Source organism: Pseudopodoces humilis, chromosome 2 (assembly GCF_049639895.1).
Source record: "Pseudopodoces humilis isolate 2021_Gansu_Grassland_sample_001 chromosome 2, ASM4963989v1, whole genome shotgun sequence".
NCBI lineage: Eukaryota > Metazoa > Chordata > Aves > Passeriformes > Paridae > Pseudopodoces > Pseudopodoces humilis.
In genome coordinates, this window is record NC_142201.1 from 77769441 (window position 1) to 77787406 (window position 17966).

Below are 17966 nucleotides of genomic sequence, written 5' to 3' on the forward strand. Positions count from 1 at the left end.
TTCATGCCTTTCATGCCTGCAGCTCCCTGGGACCTGATTCAGGAATTTTTTAACAGACACTTTCAAGAGCATGTGAGAGCCTGCTGAGCAAACCTCCCTAGCTCAAACCCAGACACTTGGCTAACTTTTGCTCCCTTCCCCCCATTTATTTCAGTTGCATAAACAAACATAGGAACAATATTTCCACCCGACCGGAGCATTCCCCTTGCCAGCACTACAGCATGTAATGTGATCTGGTCTATATTCCTTACTGAGCACAGTATATAATTCAAGAACATCTAGATATAAAAGATATTTAGGTACCTCACTCACACTGAGCCCACATCTATCAAATAAAGAAGCCCCAGATACTCCAGAAAAAAATACAAAAAAAATTGGGAGTTCTGTGCTTAGCAGGAACATAGAGCTAAAAAATATTTGTATCTTCACCGAAGTATCTCATTAAGTCTCCCCTCTCATTTCCTTTCAGTGAAGATGATCTCACTAAAATCATCTCTTCTTGATCATCTCTAAAATCATGCTCTTCCTGCTTGGGCAAGCTCCCAGTTTGATCCTCTGCCATGGAGACCCACTGATTTCATGCCCACATACACCTACTGGTGTCACCAGCTGTGGGGCTTTTCATTAACACGTGTGAAAAATGGAGAAGATGCAACCTTTAAAGTCCCTGAGGTATCCCCTCTTAGTCTTAGCATACTGTTTTCAAAGCTGAAAGAATTTTTATGAAGTCCTTTCTTCTGGAGGACTTAATGTATTCACACTGGAAAAGTGAGAAAATAAACATGTTTATACATTTATTATCTACAATAGTAAGGCACAAATTTAAACAGCAAAGAATAAGAAATCTTTGGCTGACCAACAATATCAACATTTGCTGGGGGTGACACAAAACGTCCTTCATTTTCCCCCTATGTACAAATAACCCTCCAGCTGTACAACACTGTACACAAACTTCTCTATACAACCAACAACAATAAAAAATGACAGTATTTTACAACTAGTTACCACTGACATCACCTGGAATGGCTACAGCACAGTTTCCCAAAAACACAAAACAGTTCAAAGATTTGGGAAAGCCAGCACAAATGGAGCTGCACTGCTCTGCTCAGCGGGGCTGATATATAGCAGTAGTACTCCATGCAAGCCCTGCTCACGCTTGGGCTGGAGGGGGACACACCAGTCGTCTAGACTTTCCCTCCAGGAAAACTAACATCTCTTGAGTTCAACACAATTGGTGAGAATGAACCTCTTGGTTTATTTGAGCTGTTGCCTACAACGAGAGTTGCCTACACTCTAACAGTCCCCTATATGTGACCGTGAATCTGGGGCAGCATCAAGTGTAAAGCCAGCTTTGGATAGCAGAAACTGGAGAGGCTGTGGTCTCCCCAAGGAGGAGTGCTGTACTCTAGCTGACTTGGAGAAATCGAGCTGAACCACTACCAAACATAACTGAGAGCTGATCCATGCTGATCCAGCACTGTTTCTCCTGGACACCTCACTGTCTGCCTGCACACAACTTACTGAAGAGTTTCAGCTAAAGAAATATTACAGCTGGTAACAAAATGCTTAGGGACTTCCAAGCACCTGGCTATCCTTATTTCTTGGATAAAAAGTGATGCAATTAAAAATTCACCAACATTTTACTTGTATTCCCTTGATTTATCTTTCTCCTGCCCCATTCCTACCATAGACACTTGAGGAAGGGCCACAACAGTGGGTCAGTGGTGATGTCACACGCAGTCCTGGCTCTTATGCAAACAATTACATTTAAATTAACTTTAGAGGAAAAAAAAATATCTTACAAGGCATATATTAAGCTGCATAACATCTTCCAAGGGTTTTACACCTTTGGTTTCACAATGCAAAGCTGCTAATACTTGAAACACACAGTTTGCTTGCTACACAACCTACCTACCATTAATTTGTTTAACAAGTGCAAAACTCAGAAAGAGGGTGACAACAACATACATCTAATTCTAGGTACACGCAAAAATAAGTGCATAGCTTTAACATAGCCATTTTGTTCTTTTTAAAATAAAGGTATCAGCTAGGCAGTATTGAGCACAAGGCTCTGGCCTGTGAAGGCTTTGAGTTCACAAGGACTTCAGTTTTTGGTGAAAGCAGGGTTTAAAATGCCTGGTGTTCTCAACAGTCAAGGGCTCTGATTTGTCACCTACAGGAAGAGGTGACCCTGAGCCAGCCCTGAGTCCATGATTACTTCTAGCACCCATCATTTTTCCACTCTAGGCAGCTTCACATCAGATACCATCGCTGTTTTTCCCAAAGCCAAGCTCTCCTTAAAGTCATTATGGTGCACCACAAGGCTCAGGAACTGCAAAGCCAATACAGAAATGCCTCACTGAGGAAAATTTCCCCATCGGCATGTGCAGTGCACAAAGCCACGAGTAACACTGTGGGTGAGTTGGCTGCCTCTTACTGAGTTCAGGGATAGAGCTGAAAATAAGAAATGTTCCACCCTGGGTAAAATAAGGTGAAAAGAAACCACAGCTCAGCACAGAAAACACATGATGCTCGCGTACTGCTTTGCAGTTAAACCCTTCCCAGCCTGCTCCTTCCTGCACTCCTTAATGTCCAGTCCCACATCAGCTTGAACAGCAGGATTGCAAGCTTAAAGAAGGTAGGATTTGGCTATAAGAATTGAAAGTAAGGAAAAATCTTGTTCTTACCACAAACATACGGATTCTTCCAATATTATGAACCAGTGCCCAGAAAGAGCTATCTTCTGATCTCACATGCGAACCCAGCGTAACTCCTCTAAAAACAAACCCCTGCAGCTCCCCTCTGAAGGAACTCTATAATGCACAGCCCTTTAGGGAGCTGCTGGGATTCTCCCCCAGCTTTCCCTCCTGAAACTTTCCTATGCTTACAATGGGATTTGCTTCAGCAAGGTCCCCCCTCCTCCTTCTACATTCATCCACCAGGAGAATTCCAGGCATCAACTGCTCATATCAAAAAAAGAAGTCTTAGCAAGCTCTGAGGTTGCAAGACATGAATATTTGTACTGTAAATTTGGCTCCAAGAGAAACTCTTGTCCAGCCAGGAAAGAGGCACCTGACCTGCCTGCCCAGGAAAGCCACACCATTGCCACTTCAAACAAATACTTACAAGAACCTGCCATGAACATCTACAGACCAATTATTCACAAAAATTAAGAAGTGAAATTTTTGAGACTAAAACTTTTGAGAAATGCATTGATACTGAGGAAGATGCAAGTTTTTCCTGGATTACTCAGAAACTCTCTCTGGCCTCCAGAGAGACAGGATTTCACTCCCTGTCCTGGTTGCAGAGGCAGGAAAACAGCAGCATGCAACCAGTCTGTAACTTCACTATTTTCTCTTTATGCCAGAAAACACAGTATCCTTTTTCCTCAACACTCCCCTTCTCACACCACTTTCCATATTCAACAACCCTTTCTGTTCAGAAAATCTCAATTTCAGAAAATCATCACTCCTCTTCAGTGCTCTCGACTTCTCGCCTGGTCAAAATCCCACCATACCAGGCTCCAGCTTCAATTTGGGAATAAACTTTGTCTTTTTCAGACACTCAAGGTTACTTTTCAAGGTTGGCACGCTGAGGACCATCTTGTGCCTGGCTGTACAAACACAAAACCCCAGAGATGCTGTCCTCTGCTCAGATGAGGACTTCCATCATGTCTGTATCTGGAAACTCAGGCTTGTGGAGCAGGCTGCTCACTCTGCCTTTGCTGTCAGCCAGTTTCCCGTGGCTGGAGTTCTCTGCAAAGGAAAGAAGGGAAAGTCCATCTTCAGTCCAAATTCAACAGCAATTTGTTCAAAGAAAATATCAACCCGTTCCTTGAAGGTGATGCATGTATTGCCTGTAGATCCTACATACTGAAAGCCAAATTTGTTCAGGACACTAAGAACGTGTGATGCTGAATTCCCTGCACAATGACAGCAGGTGTGTCGGTGTGCACAGATGCTGTGGACAGGTACAGAGTTGGTATTTAAGAGGTACAGACCAAAGAACCTCATTAGCTAAAATCACAGAATGGTCTGAGTTGGAAGGGATGCTAAAGACCATCTAGTTCTGTGACAGTCAGCTCTTTTAATGATACATAGCATGTTTTTAGAGGGAAAACTTGCTTTTGAGAGGAAAGAGGAAAGAAATAGGCTTTTTCAAAATAATGTGCACAAAATAAATGTCTCCTTTGCTAGGGCTGCAAACCAGCAGTTTACACCTTTCAAAAATAACTAAAATTGTACTTCTTCATCCCCCCTAAAAAAATATCTCCACTTTCCCCTTACTATTTGCCCCAGCTTTCCTTTAATAATTAGAGAGAAGATGGTGCTTTAACTAACCATGTTTTCAGTGGAAAAAAAGGTGAAGAGTCTGTGAGCAGGTGTGGAGTGTTTTCAAGGTGTGAAACTACAATTTTATACCTGGCAGCATGAATAATTACAAATTCTGCCTGCCACAGACTGATGGAGCTTTACAGAAGCAGCCAAGCACAAAGCTCTGCAAAGCCACTCTGGACAGCCTTAGAAAGTTCTCTCTCTACAGTTTTAGTTTCCCTGAAGAAACCTCCACCGTACCTTACAAACTGTGGCAGCACCACATACCAACACCTTGCCCCCATTTATGATGTGTCTCTGGGGACTGCTGATAGCCCCAGAGGTGCTGACATGTTGCACTGACGGGGGATCTGGCAGAGCTCACCCAGTTTCTCGCTGGCCACTCGTGTCCCCAGGGGCCGTGGGGCTGGGCTGTGTGACGGGGTGGTACCCAGGCGTCCCCGGCCAGGGAAGGAGGCAGTGGCGGGCCAGAAGAGCTCAGCGGTTTTGTCCGTCTGGGTGCTGCTGTCTTTGCTGCCTGTCTTGGCGTGGGAGGCTGCCGGCACTGGGACAGGCATGCAAGACAAGGAGGGCAGAGGCGGAGGCAGCGAGGGGCCTGATGGGTGGTCATGGTGCTCCTTTCCCAAGAGCAGCCCTGAAAACACATAGAGGTCAGTCACATCCTGGCTCAAATGTATGGGATGTCCCCTGTCCCACCCCGGAGCTACAAGATGCTGGGTATGGCTCCAGTCATTCAGTTCAGCTTAGCTTTTCCCCTTGATGCTGCTTTTTCTGGCATCCATATGGTACTTTCCTATAAAACAGCTTTTTGAAAGCAGCTTCCCCTCCCTCCCTCCCCCTCTGCACACCCATCCCCGTGGCACTTAATCACAACACAGCCTTGCACACCTCCACACCCCCATCCTACGTGGCCCCAAACAACAGGCAGTCCTGCACTGATTTTCCCATTCAACTGCCACATCACATCACGCTGTCCTATCCAACAGGATGCTCACCCTTTTGATTAACTTTATTCAGGCTTTATTTCTAGTCCAACTTTGTTATTTATTCCCATAAAGTTGCAAAGATTATGCGCTTGTATCTGGGAGAACTTCCCTCAACTATGGCTTTCTATAATCAGTGCAGAATTATTTAATACGATTAAAAATGTAATTAATATATAATGCGAGGTTAAAGAATGTCTTGTTTTTCACTTAAGCACAAGGACACACATTCTGCCCATGGAAAGTGCTCTGGAAATGAGCTGTCAGGGCAATGCGTGCCAAGGCACTTTTGCTAAGCTCAGGCAGAAGGATTAGGATGAAGTGATGGATGACCCAAAGCTTAAGCAAAAGCTGAACTCACCTATGCTTCCCTTCCAGAGCTTTTCTTCCTTCCTCTCCTCAGCTATCTGGTTGCTGGTGAGTGAGGTCTGGCGCGAATGCACGCCTGTAGCAGCGGCAATGGAGGGCACGGACCGAGCCGGTCGCAGGCTGGCGCTGTCAGCTTTCCCAGGGTCCTTGCGTGACCGCTGCTGAAGGACCTTGATCATGGCATCTTTCTCAATTATTTTGGCATGGAGATTCTTTATTCTGCCAAAATATGAATGTTCTACTTACAGGAATGGAAAAAACATTCATATGGGCAGGTCTCCACACCTGGAGGCAGCAGGGAGGTCCCCAGGCAGATGACCTGCTGCTCTGTCCTCTCTGGTTATGGATACTTGGACAAGACAGCTTCCAGAAGTTCCTCCAAGGATAACCATGCACTTTAAAACAGGCAGTATTTCTAGCTATTAAGCTAAAACTTTTGTGCAAGGTTAACTGAACCCATCTATGCTATGGTTTTACTAACCCAGCAGGAGCAGTGGGCAGTATCCTGACCAGGCTGCACATTGCTACCTTTACAATACAAGCACATAGGCTATTTTCACTTCTGTAATACATCAGGGCTAAATCTGGACAATATGCTTTGGCATACTGAGTTAACCCCAGGATTCAGGTCTGTTGTCAGCTGGAGTAAAGACCTGCTGAAGTGAGTTCCTTTTGGTTTCTCTTACAGGTGGTCTGGACTCTTCCTTCACCCTCACTGCTGCAAAAACAATCAGCACATAGTGTTCAGAGCTGAGTTCACTTCTTCTCTCATACAGACCCTGAAGACTCTCAAATCACTAAAAAAATGTGACTGTCTGAACTGTTCTTCAGAAATTATTAACAACAAATCATACTGAACAGCTACAAAACTGTATTTCTCAAAATTTTGTACACTTTGATAGTCAAATGACTAGCCTGACTGTGCTGTACAATATATATAACAACGCAGGTGCATTTTGTGAAGCAGTGAAAGCATTAGTTTTCATCATCAGACATTTAATTAGCAATGTAAACACAAGATGCTAATCTATATTTATGAAGGCAGTGTCAAAACCCCACTACTTCCTCGGAAGCAGGATTAGCTTGCATCCTGAAAACTGAAAAACAAAACCCAAACCCAGTAAAAACAATCACCGGTATTTTCCACAAGCAACAAATACACCTTTTTTTATAAAAGTGTCTGCAAATTTGTGTCCTTGCGTGCCAGACTACTTTTAATAGTGGAACAGCCTCTGTTTTGTAAAAATGTTGAGTTTGCCGCAGAAGGCTTAACAGGAAGGTAGAGAGGAAGTTATCTAATGACAACTCTTTAATCCCTGTTTGAATGCTAAAGAGCAAAACTAAGTCAAAGTGAAGCCATGCCCATCCTTTCCAGGCATGTAGGAAGGAACAGAAGGGCATCCTGGTTTATGTGAATCCAGTCCCAACACCACAACAAGCAGGAATGGCACAGTATCTCTTACGTGTACTCCATGTCCTGGCAGCGGCGGTTGGCTTGCACGATCTCCTCCTCCTCCTGCCAGCCCCGCACCTCCAGCGCCATCTCGCCGTAGCTGCCGTTGTGTGAGTGGCTCGGGGCCGAGGCATCCCTGGAAAAGAGGTTCACTATGGTGAGTCAGGCTCCTGAGACTGTGAGGATGGCTTTTGCAAGTGAGATTGAAACTTGCAAAGAAAACCCCAAACCCCTGTTCAACGAGCAAGCCAGCGATGGCTGTCTGTCAAGCGATGGCTACCTGGCATCAGGGCATCCTGTTGCAGGCTACTCTTGGCTTGGGCTGGATCATTAATGCCACTCATTTAACTGGATTAAAGGAACAGAGGGCATGCTGGGACCATGGGTGATCCACAGGACTAACAGCCACCCAGAAGGATAGGGTCAGATATCAGAGGGACCCACTCACCAGATCCCAAGTCAACAAGACTACATCATGAACCAGTAACAATGCTCTGCCCTTTGAAAGTTGAAAAACAGCACAGGAATTTCTGCCTAGACTGGAGTGCAAAAGGAAAGTCCATCCTGAGTCACACACCTAAACGCATTTCAAAGGGAAAACTCATTTTAGGATGTTTTCTGGGGATTTGGTTCCTAAGAAACTGGGGTGAGAAGTTCACTATCCCATCCTCCTGATGGGTGGGAAGTATGACTGCCTTTTGTGCTTTTGGTTGCCACTTTGACACAGACAAACTGGAGACAGATAGTCCAGACACAGGCAATGTGAATGGGAAAGGGTTTACACTAGGGCATGTCAGGAATGGCTGAGGGGAGAAAGCTAGTTCAGACCAGGGAAAATAGAACAGGGAATATATGTCTTCCAATATTTACAAGGCTATTTGAACATCAACAGTAGTCTGTTCATCCTGTATTCCTATGAAGGACAAGAATCAGTCAAGGTAATTTGCAGTGAAGAAGCTTAGCTTATCTATCAGGAAAAACATTTTAGTTTGAAGATTAATGAAGTGGTGAAAAAGGGTACTTAGGTAACAAAATTTCCGTTATTACAAGTTTTTAAAACTAGGTTAAACAATCTTGTTGCAGCCATATACCAAGTCCCTGTTCACTCTGCCAGGGTACTGGGAGGAGCTGCCTTACCTGTGCTGTGTAATTTGGCACCTTGAGACTGCCAGAAGCCATTGCTTCAATCTGATGCCTAGATTTGATAAACTTTCACACCTGGTCAGAAGGACAAATTCTGTCTCAACCAACTATTCTATTTCACTGGCATGACACCCTGGAGAAGTGCATTAACCCTGGCAGTGCAACTCAGCAGGGAAAGGCAAGCAATATCCAGCCTTAAGAAAACACCCATTCTGTAGTATTTTACCATGCTTTCCATGGTGAACAGAGCTGCCAGCTTGCAGCAAGATCATCTTACCTCTCTGTTGCAGCTGTGGCTGCAGCATTCATGGCAAAGTGCCGGATGGTACTCTCCTCCAGGTACTTCTGCTCCCACTTGGTCATGTCAGCTTCCAAGGCCAGGATCCTCTCCTCCTTTTCCCGCACCAACTCCATGAGGGCTGGGGCATTATGCTCTGGAAGGCTGCTTGCCTGGTAGCTGCCCTGCCTCTGCCAGTGGAAACAGTGACAGATGTTCACGCCCTGCCAGGCATGGTGAGCTGACCCTTTTTTCCTCAGTTTTTTGGCACATACAAAGATATCCCCATGTCTTTTGACAGAGGCAGGTGGAAATCCCAGGCTAAACCACTCAGCTTGCAAGAGAACAAATGAGTTGACTGTATGTGCAACCCTAGCACATGCTTCTCCAGACCATGCTGACTGAAGCAGGGATTTGGCTGCAAACCCTGGATGTGCAGAGATTTCCTGGGATACCCCAAGCCAAGGGAAAAAGTAGGAAAAAAAGTTGGTAGGAAAAGAAGCAATAAAGTTTTAAAATATATTCTTCTTGCTGGGACCTCATGCCCATGGCTGGGCTGTGCTTAGTATGGACAGGCAGTATTACCAGAGGGCTTATATATTAAAGCTGAAAAAAAAGCACCTTGTGACCTAGTTAAATGTACCCTGTTTAAAGCAGCAGCTGGGAAAATATCCCAGCCATGCATTTAAGCTTGTCTCTTCTGACACATCAGTTCTCTTGTGCCCTCAGGGGATGCTTTCTGTGGTGTAACAGCTAACTTTCTAACTAGAGGGACAGAAGATCCCCAGGCACCTGTGGGGTGGCTCCCATGGGACACTGACAAGCAGCAATGGGTGTGCAACACTTTCCATCTATGCTGCAAGAAAAGTGCTTGTCCAGGCAGGATTTATTCCACCCAGTTACAGCACTTAAGTCACTTAAGCAGCATGGGCAGTTACCCTGAGCTCCTCTCACTGCTGGTAGAGAGCAGAGGGAGATCCAGTTCTTGGCTCAGCAGAGGGATGTGTGCACATTGAGGGGAAAAGCATGAAGCTCTGGAAGAACTCAGTAGAAATAAATTAGTTTTTAAATAAAAAATGCAAGAGATTTGTTATACTTCATGGTGAACAGTATTGTGCTAAAGAGGAAAGCATTTCTCAGGAGCACTGGCTTCTCATTCATGCTGCACCTTGAAGTTCCACTGGCAAAGCTGTACTGAAACCAGAGGTACCAGGGAAGGGCTGAAGCTTTTGCCTCTGGTGCAGTAACAACATGTTTGGAAGATGCTTCCTGGGAATGCAGTATGGAGAGGCCCTTGGGAACAATGGCTGTGACTCTGCTCCTGCAAAAATATCGTCAAACCTCTGTCAGGAAGGCAGTATTTTGGAATTGTGGTCCTGATCTACATATGGTATCTTGAGACATGACGGGTGCCTATCATCTTCTGAGTCAAAACATCTGCAAGCCCTGCACACTGAGCCCGCAGTGCTGACTGAAAGAGTTTATTTATTGGTCCCAAGTTGTGCGTCAGTGATAAGGAAGATTTGCCATTTGGACTCAACTACCAGCAAGCCAGGGACAGAAGAGATTCTGGCTGTCTCTTTATGTGCTGGGTCTCTTCTGCTGACTCTAGTAAAAATAAGAAAAGAAAATCTCCTTTTTTTCTCTGCAATGAGAAAATATTTCAGTAGCTGTAACTTTGATTACTCAGAGAAGACAGCTCTGAAGTGAAAAGCTGGGGTATTTTGATGCCATGTGATTCTCTGCAGCATTGTGGATCATAAACAAACTGTATAGAGAACAATAGCAAAAATACCCTGAAGTTTTCTCTCAAAGCTGATACATAAGACAAGAAGTTAAGAATACCTTTCCTCTTAAAACTTACTAGATGGAATGGGTGCAGGCATTTGAAAACTATGTCAACCCAAAAGCCAATTGCTAATTACAGTACAAAAAAAAATATTTTAAATTAAACAATCTAAGTTACAGAGGAATTTTCTGCGAAAATGAACAGACATAGCCTGAACACCCAAGACAAGGATTTCAGTAACAGTCCATCCCTGTTACTTAATATATCAATTTGTCTCTGTATCCCAGCCTTTCTTAGTTCCAGTTTTACCTTCACTTAAATTTTAATTGTATTTTTCTCAGATGTTCTTTTCTCAGATGGCATTAGCATATCATATTCCATTTAATTCCTCTGCTAAATTGGAAGAGAGCTGGAAAAGACTCTGAGAGAACTTGAACACCAAGCCCAAGGTGAACTGGGCAAGAAAAGACTTAAAACACTTCTATAACAGCAGGAAGGAGTAGAGATGAATGAGAAGGGTCTGCAGGGAACAGCAGCAGAATGATACCTTGGGAAGAGTACTGGGGGCCCTGCCAGAAGGAAGGGGATGCTCTCAGGTCTGGCTGCCTCATGACTCTAGAAACCACTGACCCTGACCGTACAGCTATTTCCCAATGGCATGCTGCCAGCGGGATCAGCCCCTCTGCTTTCTGGCAGCACAAGCTCTGTGTAACAGCTGCTTTGGTGTCCACTAATGGCTTATAAATAAGTAAAGGTTATAGTAGCAGATGCGTGTGATGACAGATATGAGTGAGCCCTTCAGGAGTTCCAAGAGCATCATGCTTTGCTTATGTTGCTGGTTTTTCCCCAAGCTGTAGTTTGATACATTTAGCATATCTGCTCACTCTCCTCCAGAGCCAATGCCCATGTATTCGGCATTTGGTGCAGGCTGCAGCCTGGAAATTCTCCCTGCAAACTTCTCTTTTTTTTTTTCTTTTTTTTTTCCCTTTTCAAGATGACTGGACTTTGTGACTTAGGGATGAAGGTGTTGCAACAAAGGAGTAACTGTGCATAAAATTCAAGTATAACAATACCCCTCTAAAGACACAGGCCTGCAGAAAAACAAGGGGTCACAAACAGAAATTCAAGTCTATACTCCTAGCCCATTCTGGACTGGACTGATATATAAACAATTTATTGTCTGAAGATGACATCACTTGGGTCCAGATCTGTTATGGGTCAAAGTTTCTGTGAACCATATTGATCAAGCTTTGCACAGAACAAATATGGGCCTAGGTCTTAATCCTACCAGATCCCACATGATACTATTTGGCCTTTTCCATGAAACATTGGCTAAAATTTTTCAGGTGAATCTCATGTGTACTGCACCTTTCCTCTCCTCCTTCTGTGTGGAGCTGGTTTTTGCACAGTCTGTCATTGCTAGAGAGAGAAACCTGGAAGGACATTTTGCCCTGCCTGCCATTGGGCAGGGGAGGCAGGACATCTCAGCCCAACAGCAGGCAGGCCTCAACTGTATCCAGAGCCCCACAGAAGAATGGCCCCATCCTCTGCTGAAGGTCAGGAATAAGAATCATAGAGTGGTTTGGGCTGGAAGGGACCTTCAAAGGTCATCTAAATTCAACTTCACAAGGTTCAATATGTTCCTTCCAAAATATGAGCTTGAACACTTCCAATGATCCACAACCCTATCCAAAGGAATAGAGGAAGGCCCAACAACCCAAATCCAAAGGCAAGGTGTCACCTGGCAGGGCTGCAAGTGACCATCTCTGTTAAAATCAATGCCAAAGGCCCCGTGCTGGGGTCCTGCCCATACCACCCTGTCCTCACCTGCTGCATCCTCAGCGAGTCCAGCTCTCGCTCCAGGCGTGTGCGCAGCCGCCGCTCCATCTGCTCCCTCTTCTCACAGGCTGCCTGCAGCTGTGTCAGTGCCTGCTGCAGCTTTTCCACCTTCTCCACGTAGGCCTGCTTCCTGCGCAGCTGTGGGTACAGGGGGTCAGCAGTCTGGAGGGCACAGTACCCCACTCTGGGCCGCTGGGAAACCTGGCACTTGCAGGCATGCACTGGGCTTCAGCATGGCTTTGGTCATTTGCTTTCAAGAGTTTCTCTAGGAAAAGGATGGTGTCTCTTTGACAGGCAGGGAATGTGCACAGCAGGCACTGCTGGGGCAGAGCTACCCTTTTTGGAAGGAATGCTGCCCCAGATCTTCCACCCACTGAGGATCTGCTAAGCATCAACCCCCCAGACCATTTCTAAGCAAGAGCTGTCATGTTGGTGGATACTCTTTGGGCAAACACACAGGGCAGACCCAGTAAAGAGGAATTCCCATGGGTTTTATTGACTGCTGACCCTTGGCACACTGCCTGCACCCAAACAGAGGGATTCTTCCCTCACTCCTGCGTATTTGCTCAGCTCAGGTGGAACAAGCGGAGTGCCAGCAGCCAGAAGTGCTCCACCTACTCTGTCCTGCTCACAGGCTTGTCCATGCTGCTCTGTAGATGGGATGTCCTGGAAGCTAAAGCCAGGCCCTCTTTACATCTATAATGCAATTACTGAAGAGCTAAACATGACAATGCAATGCAGGGTTTTACAGCCAGAGATTGCCCAAGCAGCATACCCCAAAAGAATTCCTCTTCTGTCACCCTAAATCCATCCATGTCACAGGTGAAGTGAAATACAGGCTTGCTCACAGCAAAAGCATAGCTTGGTCTAAACAAACCTCCCTAACTCCTGGCACCAACAACAGGCAGAGTGACCTCCTTAGCCCTGCTGCAATCCAGGCTAATGCTTACAGCTCCCTGAGCTTTCCCTGAAAATTAATGAGATTATAATCCCACTAGTCTCTGGCAGCAGCATGAAGACTGCATTCCTCAGGAGCTCACAACTTGGCAAGACCCACACAGCAGAGGCTTCCTGCTGAATGTGCTATTTTGGCAGTAGGAAGGTGTTTGTGTTACCTCCAGCCACACCAGCATGGATAGAGAAGGTTAGGGAGCTCCCCCAGGGTCTCTCTGGCAGCAGACCTCATCTGCTCTCCCATGTCCTGCCAAATGCTGCAGGGTCCATCTTTATCACAGCAGCCACAACTTGGCTTTGGAGCCACCCTCTAGGCCCCAGGGTTCACTCACAGACCTCTGCCCTTGTGGGTGAGATGATGCTCACATGCCCACCGCCTTCAAAAACAATTTTGCAGGAGATATGCAACAAAGCACTTCTCACATTCATAAGTTTATAAGCAGGTTCTCAAGCCAATTCTGGCTTTTCTATTCTGCTTGTAGATTCATAAACCACAACAAAAAAATCACCAATGCATTTAAAACACAAAGCATAAAATGCTGCAATTAAAATTAACTTGGGTTGCCAGTGAAGCATGGCTCCATAAGGGAGGAGTGACTACAAGCAGAGACATGTGACACCAGGTTCCAACACCTCACAGACACAAAGACTCAAAAAACCCAAAAACTGGATGACAAGTGGGGAGGTACCAATCCATCCTCCTGCTGCATGGAAGGATCAACTGTACAAAAAACCTGGCACATATCTGTATACGCTGTTTACAAAACCACCCAGGGGTAGGAATTACACAACCCATCCCTGCAAACTACTTCACAGCTTATTTTCCTTTACTGCCCAAAAACTTTTACCCTAATGCCTAATCTGGCCTTCTCCTATGCAATTTAACCAAATTACTTCTTATTCTGTTCCCAAACTGTGATCTACTAGAGCAAGAAGCATTTAATTAAAGAATTCACTTCTTCACTTGATCAGCAAACTTGCCTCAACACTGCCCTTGTCCCAGGGATTAGGAAAATAAATGTGAAGAGCTACAGCTAAAAGGGGATCATCCAAGCAAATAAATCTGAGTAAAGATGAGTGGGTCTTGGAAAAATATCCATGCTAGAAATGTAACTCCAGTTGGAACAACTGATTTTTATAGATATGAGATTTGAATGAAAGACTGTAAGAGATGGCAAATCCACTAAGTAGACTGTTTCAGTGTTAATTACTCTTAACTCTTTATTTTCAGCCTGATTTGCTCAGCTTCAGCCTCCTCCAAACACTGCATCTCATTATTTCCTCTTATGTTAAATAGCAATGTATAATCTCTCTGACAGCAATCCCTTCTTCATTAATCCTGGCAGGTCATATAGTCTACTTGGACTTCAGCAAGGCTTTCAATACTGTCTCTCACAACATCCTCATAGGTAAACTCAGGAACCATGGATGAGTGGACAGTGAGGAGGACTGAGATCCCAGATCAGCAGATCCCAGAGGGTGGCACAGGGTTGGAGGCTTGTCAGTAGTGGTGTCCCCCAAGGTTCAATATTGGGCCCAGCATTGTTAAACCTATTAATCAATGACTTGAGTGAAGGGGCAGAGGCCTCCTCAGCAAGTTCCCTACAGACACAAAGCTGGGAGGAGTTGCCGATACCCCAGAGGGCTGTGCAGCCCTCCAGAAGGACCTCAGCAGGCTGGAGAGATGAGCAGAGAGGAACCATCTGAAATTCAACAGGGGCAAATGCAGAGCCCTGCACCTGGGGAGAAATAACCCCATACTCCAGTACAGGGTGGGGGCTGACCTGCTGGAAAGCAGCTCTGCAGAAAAGGGCCTGGGGGTTCTTTACTATGTGGGTGACTGAGCACTGGAACAGATTGACCAGAGAGGTTGCAGAGTCTCCCTCACTGTAGATAATCAAGAACCATCTGGACACAGTCCTGTGCCACGTGCTCTAGGATGCTTGAGCAGGGAGGCTGGACCAGATAATCCACTGCCATCCCTTCTAATTTTATCCATTCAGCAATTCATGTTCGTGTGCACAGACCGAAGCTCAGACAACTTTTCACTGTAATTCTTCCCAACAAAGAACAGATTCCGGACCTCAAATAAATTGTACAGCTGCTTTCTGAGCCCTCTCCAATTATTCAGTTTTCTATTCAAAGACTGGAACAGACACATGATTCCAGCAGCAGTCTGCTAAATGACATGTGGTGATAATACCACCTACACATTTTGAATTAAATCCTTCTACTAGCAGGCACTCAGGATAATGCAGATTTACATAGAACACTATCTTATGTTAATTCAACTTAATAGCTACTGCTTATTTCTCAAGGCTTGATTTAAAATGCTGTTAATTACATGCTGGTGGTAGAAGAAATCTGGGCAGATTTACAAAGCAGTGCATGAGCTAGAGCTCTGTTAACAATAATAACAATCATTTTGATTTGACTGAATTTGTGTTTTCCTCAATATATTCCGAATTATAGTAAAAATCCCTGGTTTAAAATGAAGGTTTAACACTGCAACTTATCTTCTGCATGTGTCTAATTAAGATCCAGAAACCACTGGAGACTGTTGAAAAGGTGCTCTGATTCAGCCATGAAACAGGACAAAAGGGAAAGTGAGTGCTGGAGTTTGGGCACATGCTGGCAACCCCAGATTAACTGCACTTCACCCAAGCTGCCGGATACTGCCTTGAACAATTCAAACACAGCAGCTGGACTAAAATTAATTTGAACTGCCCCTAGAATGAAAAAAATAAGTTTAAAGGTACCAGATCAACATGGGTTTGTCAGGCTGAAGACTCTGATTTACTCTGGCAATTACTATGGCACCACTTTTGTATATATGTCACCTCTGTGATCTACCATGCCCAAGGCAGGAGATTACCACCTCTCTAACACCTACAGTGCCTCAGGCAGGAATGCCTCCATAACACCTGCTATGCCCTGAGCAGGTTAAGAGCTCCTTAGAGGGGAACATCTAACCTCCCCTCAGCTCTACCAGTCCACAATCCAAGATCCAGCAGAGGCACATTTCTGTTGGATGACTAGACTAAAACCTGACTACTGCCATGCTCTTAGAGCCCTAAGGCTGCAAACAAACTTACTACAACACAGCAGGCACAAGGCAGGTTCTTGAACCACCTGCCAGGAAATCACTGTATATAATTCTGCCTTCATTAGTCTTTACTCAGCAAGCCAATGTTACCTGCCAGTACCACACTGACAGTCTGTGGACCAGACAGAAGCTAAACACTATTTCTTCCCATCCCCTGCATGATGCCATGAACGTAGAAGCAGGCATTGCCACCTAAAACATTCCTTTATTCAGCCCTTTGTAATGAAATGCAAATAGAAAACCTCAGGTTGCCTTTCAGCCAAAGAGTGTCAAGTGAATTATGTACAGATTAAAGATATGCTGGCCCCAAAGTCCCCCAAAGGGACTGCTCCAAATACACCTGAATGGTGAGCAGGCTTTCGTCTAACTAACAAAGGAGCAGTTAAACTTAATGCAATCCTCTTCTTGCTGTTGAGTCCATCCATCTGAGGAAATGGAGTTTTTAAAATGTTTCTAAACAGGGAGTCAGAATGGGCCAATGGTCAGGTACAAACCAGCAATGCCTTCAGCACTCACATATAGTACTTTAAATTTTCCAGACTCTAAGTAACCACTGGCTAGCCTAACAGGGAGTCTGTCATTGTCATTTTATTGTTAATTAAAAACATTTAAAAAAACACAGGTCAATTCTCCCTTCATCTTTCCAAGACAATGAATGGCACTTAAGTTAATTGCAGGTATTTGGGAAAGGCCTTCTCTGCTCCCCACAACACCCCTTGCATCCTTCACTCGCCTGGCCAGCCCTGGGGAGGGCGCACGTAGAAAATGAAGCTCTGAAGGCAAACAGAGCTGCCCAAAATCATGCCAACAGTCTGTGCCAGAGCCTGAACCTCTACCAAACCTGCTAGGGCAGAGGTTTATCAGCGGCCTTCCCATCACCAGTGACCTGGCCACTTAGATAGTAAAGATCATGTTCTTTTACCTCCCATAAAACATTCTCCCTCTGTTGGTCCCAGGGACAAAGATTTTAGGGGTCTAAAAGGTCAAACTTGTTTTGACAATTTTGCCCGATCTGCTAGAATGCACAGACTTTCAAATAGTTACTAGATCCACACCTCCCAATTTGAAGGTCCTTAAGGAACAGAAGAAATTGAGACTTTCTTCACCAGTAATGGAGAACTGACAATGTCACTCTTAGTTACAGTTAAAACTGAGCATTATTTCCACTTTGAATTTGTCTAGCTTTGACTTCCAACTAATAGCAGGTATTGTTCTGTCTGTCAGTTTAAAGAGCCCCCTCTGCCTGGAATTTCTCTTCCCATCTGAATACCTATTTTCACTATCAGGCTTATATGATTACTGCTTAAAGACCTCTTGGGAGTTTTGCACTTCTTGGGTCCCACAATATGACAGGCTCTCTTCAGCTCTCAGATAAAACCTGTCAATCTAAATCCTGCTCAGTCAGTCTGCTTCCAGCCAGATATTTTAAGATGTGAAGTCACCAAGCCCTGCACTGCTGCGTTGCTGTGCACGTCTCAAAAGCTTTCTGGTACTCTTTGGTGAGAAATGGGATGTACTAACATCACATGTCTCTATCACAGTCACAGGTTAGTGAGGAGTCAGTTTTTCATTCAATTTTTCCTGTTAAATACTATCATTACCTCAGCCACCATCTAGCTGAATTTGATATTGTTCCTGGCTACACTTTAAGGCTTTGCTTTCTGACACATCTATGGTCTCCTTTGCTTGCTTGTTTGGCTCAGTATTTGTAACCACACA

The 17966-nt window shown here is 44.9% G+C and overlaps 1 protein-coding gene across 1 annotated transcript in view; it reads right to left on the reverse strand.

Annotated features, from left to right (window-relative positions):
* Positions 1-772: 772 nt before the first annotated feature.
* AMOTL1 (angiomotin like 1) overlaps positions 773-17966 on the reverse strand; it is a 54070-nt gene continuing 36876 nt past the window's right edge. Inside the window, exons 8-13 of the mRNA XM_005516199.3 lie at positions 12176-12325; positions 8560-8750; positions 7150-7275; positions 5679-5905; positions 4699-4968; positions 773-3755 (exon numbers count right to left, since the gene is read on the reverse strand). Of these exons, the coding sequence (XP_005516256.2) occupies positions 3652-3755; positions 4699-4968; positions 5679-5905; positions 7150-7275; positions 8560-8750; positions 12176-12325 (1068 nt within the window). The 3' untranslated portion in view covers positions 773-3651. The remainder of the gene's footprint in view (positions 3756-4698; positions 4969-5678; positions 5906-7149; positions 7276-8559; positions 8751-12175; positions 12326-17966) is intronic.